The sequence below is a fragment of the Parasteatoda tepidariorum genome, chromosome 6, assembly GCF_043381705.1.
Source record: "Parasteatoda tepidariorum isolate YZ-2023 chromosome 6, CAS_Ptep_4.0, whole genome shotgun sequence".
Classification (NCBI taxonomy): Eukaryota; Metazoa; Arthropoda; class Arachnida; order Araneae; family Theridiidae; genus Parasteatoda; species Parasteatoda tepidariorum.
The window spans coordinates 7,622,140-7,630,365 of NC_092209.1; the positions used below are offsets into that span (position 1 = coordinate 7,622,140).

Consider the following 8,226-nt stretch of genomic DNA (forward strand, 5'->3'; position numbering starts at 1 on the left):
AATTGTATACTTATAATATAGCTCAGCTATACACCATCTCCATAAAACGAAACAAAAAATCTTTAAAAAGACGAAAAATAAATTCTTTAAAATGTTGAAAACAGTAACGTTTAAGAATTTAAGAATGCAGTTGGCGAAACATTAAGTTTATTATGTAGTGAACTCTAAGTAGAATGATTTTTGACTCTGTGTTTGTTTGTTTTTTTNTTTGTATTTTTTTTTTTTTTTTCATCAGAACAATCTGAATGCGAAGGGTTTTATTGCGGCAACAAACAATGTGTTCCTCAAATATATAGGTGTGACGGAAAGAAGGATTGCAAGAAAGGAAATGATGAAGAAAACTGCGAAACTTATGAGTGCGACGAGGAAACTCATTTTAGATGCGATGAAAATAAATGCATTCCTAAACAATCTGTTTGCAATCATCAGAGGGACTGTTCAGATGGAAGTGATGAAGAAAATTGTGGTAAATAAAGTATTACATATTTTCAATAAAACCGCGAATCCCAAAAATAATAAAGAAGAATGAATATAAAGGACTTGTTTCTTNGGCCTTCTGTGCGCATCAGCTGAAAGTTGAAGTACCCTGACCCCAACAAAATACTGTTTTTCAAGCTCAGCGTGAGCAGTCGTGCCAACTCAGACATTATCTCACATTGCGCATGCTTTAATGACGTAAACAAATATCTATTTTGATTTTGTGGCTCGTTCCTATAACTTTATATGTGTCAACCAGTGCTTAAGAGGGGAAAAAATGACCTTTTAATCTGTAACCACATATTGTTTTAAGCACGGGATCATTGTATGATTTACATCTTACATTGTACAAATTAGGTCATCTTTTAAATTTCAGAGATTAATTTTTCCTCGCGAAGATAGAGTCGATGTGCATGATAAAGTCAACAACGAAAATAATAGAATAACGTTTACGAGATTTTCAAACGAAGAAAACCTTTAAAATATGGGACGCACATGGTTAGGCGTCAGTTGGCATCCTGAAATTTTTTAAGGAAGAGCCAGCATCGGGGTTTGTAACATATGCTCTGTGACAGGCTGACTCTATGTAGCCATGATGTAAATTTACGTCATACCAGAATTGCTGCTACTATGCGCTGATTGACATCGTTTGGATGCAACATGGCGCACCTCAACATATTCTATTTCATAATCGTCGGTGAACAGTCGGCCCAATTTTGGGTTTAGGACCCAAGTAGCACATATCTCAAAAACTATATCGTAAAAACTTATCTTCGAACATTGTACAATATCGTTGCGATATATTGTACTATATAAAAATAGACCCCTTTCATAACGTATATTGTTCGATTTTGTAAAAACGTTGAGGAATGTCGACCGATATCGTCAACACGATATTCAAAAAACGAATGCTGTGAAATGCCGACTATTGACAAAATTACATTAATTGTGAAATAAAAATTAGTTTTCGGAAATATTCATGCCTGTTTATTCCCCGAAAAAACTGCTGAGCTTGTTTAAAATTAAATTAATTGTTATTACCAAAATTTACAGAATCTTAAAGTTAGCAGCTTAGTTATTTTTTTATGGCTTTTAAACTACCAATGTTCAACTCCGTAGGCATGTATTTTTAAACCCAATCCAGAAGACAACGGAACTCCTGCATCAAATATTGGAGTAAATTTTTCTTTTTTTGAGTCTTTGAATAAAATGGCAGTCAAAACTTCAAAATTCAAATTTTCAAAATTTCCATTGAATATGTTCTTAGTTGCATTTAATGCATTTCATATCGAAGACTGTCTTCTGATTTTTAATCGTTGGCTTAAAAATTGATGATTTTTTTTTGTATAATTAGATTTTTGTTTCCTTTAGATCATGTGAAAAAGGATTCTGATGATATCGACAGTATTATTGATGAACTGGACGATTCAAGTGTGGTTTTTAAAGACTTTTTCCTGAGCATTTTCATGCGAAATTCAACCAAATCTTAATATTTCAAATTCAAGATTCTCAAAATGTTTTATTCTTTTTAATTTAAATATTTATTGCTATTGATGTTTAATGAAATGAACTTCTTATGTATTTGAATTTAAATAAATAATTAAATGAACAAATAGGAAATGATAGATATGTTTGAATTTATATACACTTATAGTTAGTACATTATTTTCAAAACAAAAATTTATGTTTCATAAAGCCCTTACTAAAGTCTCCTGGAATTCACTAAAAAAATTCATATTCGCATAGTAATTGGCTTTGTTTTAAAATTTTAATTCATCAATGTTTCATTAAAAATCATTTTTTGATAAAGATTATTGTTATTTGTCCTGTTATTTATGGTTATTTTTCTCGATTAACCTTTGAATTACACCAAAAAGAACAATCTTCTTTTTTATATTATTCTTGAGAACGTATATATGGCAGCTTTAGTTATGTAATATTATCTAATCTATTTCTTAAGGAATCCATTAAAGCAATATATTTCTTAGGAATATTTTGTAGTAAGCTCACTCGAATCACTCTCTTCTTCAGAAATCACGAAGAGTATTATTTTTCCTTGTGTGGTCTCGATATCAGTTTTATTATGTTAGAAAGTTAATCCACTTGGTTTCGTACGTATCCAATTTAAGCCGCCAACGCAGGATTTTATGATGCAATTCTTCGCGTGTATTTCTGAGATTAATTCGCTATTCCAAAGAGTCAATTAAATTTTTATGGGATTCAAATCAAGTGATTTTTCAGAGTAAATGAAATGCAATAGGGCAAGTGTCCATCAGTCACACATTTTTCAAGTTCAATTTGTACTATTGTTTAATTATTTGTTTTAAGAAATCGAAATATAAATATTTTATCTGCAGCAGTAATTAGAATTATATGCATATAATGTTCTACAACTAGACTTTTGATAATTATATTATATCTTACAAATAAGCAAACAACTCTCATTCGTTAATTTATTACTATGACGGTTAACTTCATTTTTCAAATTAAATTTGCAGAAAGGAAACTTTAATTAGTTAAATATGAAATTATGCACAAGTGCTCTAATTAGAAAATAAAAAATTATTAACAGTGCATGTAGTTTTCACGTGACGCAGACATCATTTTTTTACACAGGAAGCGAAGAACTGCAGTTTCCATCATAAATTATTCTGCAATGTTCGGCCATTTTCAGATTTAGGGACGCCTATTGATCCAGAATGTTAAAATAAACATGCTAGTGGTACTTTAGTGAATCATCCAAATCATTNTTTTTTTTTGCTCCATTGAAAAATGGTGTCACAAACATTTTCGTGACAATAAAAATAAAATTATGACACAAGGTTGACAAGACAAAATATGAATGCAACGGGAATTTCATACATGATATATAACAGTTGGGTAGTTCTTAAAGAATTGTTGATGCAATCAGTGTCTTGAGATTTCAGACAAAGAGAAATCTTATACATTATGAACCGTTTTATTTTGCACGTTTTTCTAAATGTAATTCAAAACAATAGTTAGTATGATCATATCATTTCTTACAATTTCACAAGAAAAATATTTATTTCAAAATTGTAAAGTAATTTATTAAGTTAATTATTTAATTAATTTGAGCTAATATTTAAGGACCGTGCTAAATTATTTCAGAAATAGTGCATAATCCAAACGTCTGTCAATCTGAAGTGGTGTCTGCATCGGTAAACTTTTTACTAAAATGGCGGCTCCAAAAAAAAACTTGTTTTAACTTTATTTCATAAGAGACACATTAAAAATTATTCTAACTATTTTTTATATTTTTAAGTTGCTGACATTTTCTACGAGTGTCCTTTTTGAATAAACAGTCAAACCCCGCTATAGTGAACCCTCAAGGGACCGAAATTTTCGTTCACTATATCCGTTAGGCAGGCAATTTAACTAATGGTTCCCAAATTCCTCCCTTTTATTACACGTTATTCAAATAAATGACTGAAAAATATTATGTAGTAGCAAAAATTTGTTATTTTTTATTACTCTTCGTCCTGCGTAAAAAAAAAAAATTTGTAATCTTCAGCTGTTGACCAACCTCAACATCAGATAGGGAAACATTTCCCGACTCTCAGATAATTTTTCCTGAATTTCTGTTAGTCCACTTTTTAAACTTGTCTAATCTGCCATTCGAGCACATAAAAGTAATCTCATAAAATCGCTTAGCAAATTCATCGACATTTGTCCAGATACTGGAAGATTGCGTCTTCTTTGAATGATGAACCACTTCAGTAATGCTTCTTCAATATCCTTGTGATCTGCTTTTCTCAATTTTTTTCTGCCATTTAAATTTTTTTCATGGGCAGAAATTGTTAATTGCCCATTTTTCCATATGTTACGAACTGTAGATTTGGATAGTTTATATTCCCTGCAAATATCAGCTTGATTACATCCATTTTCAATTTTTCTGATTATGCCCATTTTATCATCAATAGAGAACTTTTTACTTTTACTGCTCGCCATAGTTAAATTTGAGACACTTGTTTGCAGGCTTTTTTTTAACTGCACTGAGAGCAAAAAGGAATTGAAATGAGGGCCTTATCAACACATATTAGTGTCCAACTCTTTGACCAATAATGAATAATTACTCATTCCCTCTAACAGAAGATGCATATTGATTCCACTGACACTTAACAGGGGCATCGTCTGCCTGGGTTAGAAACATCTATTTGATTTGTTTAGGGATAGGAAAGTAAGAAAAAAAAGCAAAGAAGAAAAAAATAATTATGATGGTTTAAAAAATCAGTATATGTATTTATTTTGAAGTAGAAAGTTCAATATTATAACAAAAGAATGAAGAAAAAAATCAGTCGAAGACAGAAAAAAGTTCATTATATCCAACTTCATCACTTTTTTGGTTCACATATCCACAAGAAATAACATTATACGGGTATAGCAAGGCACGGGACCGAACATTTCGTTCACTATATCCGAGAGTTCACTATAAACCGTGTTCACTATAGCGGGGTTTATCTGTATATTCTATCACTTTACATTCGAGTAAAATAATAATCTAAATAGTAAAAATTGCAGTAAAATGATAATTTTTTTATTTTTATTAATAGTAACTTTATAGTTATAGTGTGTAATAATAGTTTTTTGTTATTGTTATTAAAAGGTGTTACAAAATTTTTTGCTTCAAGAGATTCTCTAGAATTTAAATTTATGAATTGGCAATATAAAATCATCTTTTTCTGAACTGCCTGCATCTATCTATGGTACAGTATATTTTGCATTACAGAACTATTAGAATATAATGATATTCAAAAATTGTATACTTTATCTAATATGTTGCTTTAAACTTTACATGGAGCAGTTTAAAAATAATTTTAAAATGCTTTTCAAGTGAAACCCACGCAATTGGTACATGAAAAATTTCTCCCCATTTTCTAACTTTCAATAAAAAAAATAAGTACAGTTTGATATTAATGATACTTTTTTTTAAATATTTATCATGTGATTTAGTCTTTATTAACACTAGAAAGACTGAAACTTAATATATACCTATATTGCCCAAAAGCAATCAAAATGACTGAATTGTGAAGAAACAACTAATGTGTAAAAAAAAATTTCAAATTACTTTTTAATATTTTTTTACATTATTTACAGTAAATATGAACAATAAAAAAATTACTTCGCTTGAAAAAAAATTTGCATTACTATTTGTACATTTTTTGCAAATGAAAAAGCAGATAAAATGACTTCCTTCGGCAATCTAGCGTTATAAACTCCCAATCACTCGACTTGCTGTAGAAAAAAAATAGAATTTTGGTGAGATTAGACGTATAAGTAGTTAAACTTTTCTTTGTTTGTTTTTATCAAAACATTTTAATTAATTTCCGGTTCCTGATATAATCCTTTGTGGAATTTAATGCTTGTTAAGGCAAAATCATTATTTGCTATTTTTAAAATATTAACTCAATTGTAAGTTGTCCGATCAATTATATACAATGATTCCACACATAATAATTGCTTTGCTAATCTTCGTTGTAGTTTCTTCAGCAAAAGGTAAGCTACTTTCACGTTTGATTTATATTTAATTATTAAAATATATGTTTTAAAAATGTTTTTGAAGTGGACTTGAGCGAAAATGAAATAATTTTTTGCTGATTAAAAATTATTAGCGTATGCCCCATACAGGGACCGATCAAAACAATTCAGGACCAATGCTTACCAAATTGTTCGGGCCGCTTATGAAATATTTTGAAATTAAGTTTCTAAAGAGTAGTCCTAATAATAAAAAATAATCTATTCAACTGCATGATTCAAGAGAAACATTCTAAGAAATTTTGAAAGCAGACGATTGAGGATCATTTTTCTAAGAAAAAGTTCTCCTATCTATATATTGAAGCAAAATATAAAACAGCGAAACAATGTTATGTCAAAATAAAAATAGTTTGGTGACCACAAACAATTGAAAATCAGTGATTTTTGCTAAAAGTAGAATTATTTTTTATAGTAAGCTGCAATTATTTTTTTATTTAGTACTTAAACCAACACAAAGCTAGCCGACTTTTCATTAGATTTAACGATACGTTCTGCATGCATGCTGAAATATTAAGGTTATTACTTATAATTTTTATTAAAAAATGCACACAGAAAATATTCAAAAGAGCCAAATTTATAGTAGTCATAGAAAATATGAAACACATTTAAATAAGAGTTTATTTAAATATGACACTTTTAAATAATTAAAGTGCATATTCAGTGCATTCACTTAAGCCGTTGACGTAAAAATTGCCCCAATTAAAATTCAGCTGCACTTTCGAATTTGATTAGTATAATGTTGACACGAGTGTGGTTTATCACAATATAAAAAATGTTTTTAAAAAAGTAAATTTTTTTAAGAAAAAAAACTGTTTCTTTCAGTTTTTTTAAAAAAAATAGTCATATTGTGCCCCCCCCCTCCAGAAAGTGTGGGCCCTTGGTATTGGGCCTAGGCGATAATCAGGCCCTGGTCCCATCAATTTGAAAGACATGGAGGAGTTTTCGGTAGTGATAGACCTGAGATTCAATAAACCTTTATACTGCCATTTGTTTCGAGTTTATGTTATGATTAAATATTTTTGGGATTGTGATTGACTTATTAATTAAAATTAATATAGTTTATTACCCAAAAGCTAATTTGATTTTTAAAACTGTTTTCTTTGGGTGGTGGAACTTAAAACTTTTTCTACTAAAAAGAGGTGGCAGTAAATTTGGACGTTGAAATAACGGCGCATAAGGTACAGGAGAAAGTAGCTCTCTATAATGTTGACCTCTTGATCTCACTCTAACCTTTATTGTTACTCGCATTAATGTAAAAGAAAACCCTTCTTTGTATTCCCTGAATTTATCTGTAGATGGTCGAACAAATCTTGGTTTCCTATTTTTATTTAAAATTTGATGTTAGTATACTTACCAAAGCCTTATAAAGGGCTAAATAATAGGAGAAAAGGCGATTTTTACTTAAATACTGTACCTCAGGCAAAGTAAATTCATAAATGCGATAAAAGTTTTTTTTTTGAAATTCAAAAAATTAACTTCCTTACTTTTTAGTCATGTTTAATTATTACATGAAAATTATTCATTTTAGTTTTAGAACTTTTATGATTATTTTTCTTCACATTTTGATCGCGAAGCTCAACTCAATACTAAGGTATTTCCATGCCATGAAACTGCCCGAAAGATTGCTTGAATAGTATCTTTTTATTTTTCTTATAAATTTTTCTTTGTCATTAGAAATTCTGACCAATGACATTATTGAATTAAGATTTTATACAGTGTAAGGGCACACAAACATAAAAAATGTCTTAAAATATATTTCCTCTTTTTTTTCCTTGTCTTTTATGCAATAAAATTAACCAATTTGATCACGTTGCAATTTATTTCGATCCTTAGTGGCAGCTGAAACCTCATCAAGTTTCAGATTGAAGGGGACCAGCTTGTCTCTGGGAAGTGGGCGCAGTGCTGACCNATAGATTTATTTCCCCTTTTTAGACTTTTAGAAAAATGTGTTTTAATGTTTTGCGTTCTTTACTTTTCTTTATTTTTTCTTTTCTTTTTTCTTTTCTTTCTTTTTTCCTTTCTTTTTAGTCTTTTTGAATAACCTCTGTTTTAATATTTTAAGTTTCTTTTCCTCCTTTTTTCCTCTTTTCTTTCTTTCTTTTCTTTCTTTTTAGCTTTTTTATAATAATTTTTTTCACATGCTTACTTTCTTTTCTTTCTTTTCATTCTTTTTATAGATTTTTCATATATTCTTTC

The 8,226-nt window shown here is 29.3% G+C and overlaps 1 protein-coding gene across 1 annotated transcript in view; it reads left to right on the forward strand.

Moving 5' to 3' along the window:
- Positions 1 to 8,226, forward strand: part of LOC107440221 (low-density lipoprotein receptor-related protein 2) — a 32,584-nt gene that overhangs the window by 6,782 nt on the left and 17,576 nt on the right. The window contains exons 3-4 of the mRNA XM_071181626.1: positions 236 to 466; positions 1,849 to 1,908. Of these exons, the coding sequence (XP_071037727.1) occupies positions 236 to 466; positions 1,849 to 1,908 (291 nt within the window). The remainder of the gene's footprint in view (positions 1 to 235; positions 467 to 1,848; positions 1,909 to 8,226) is intronic.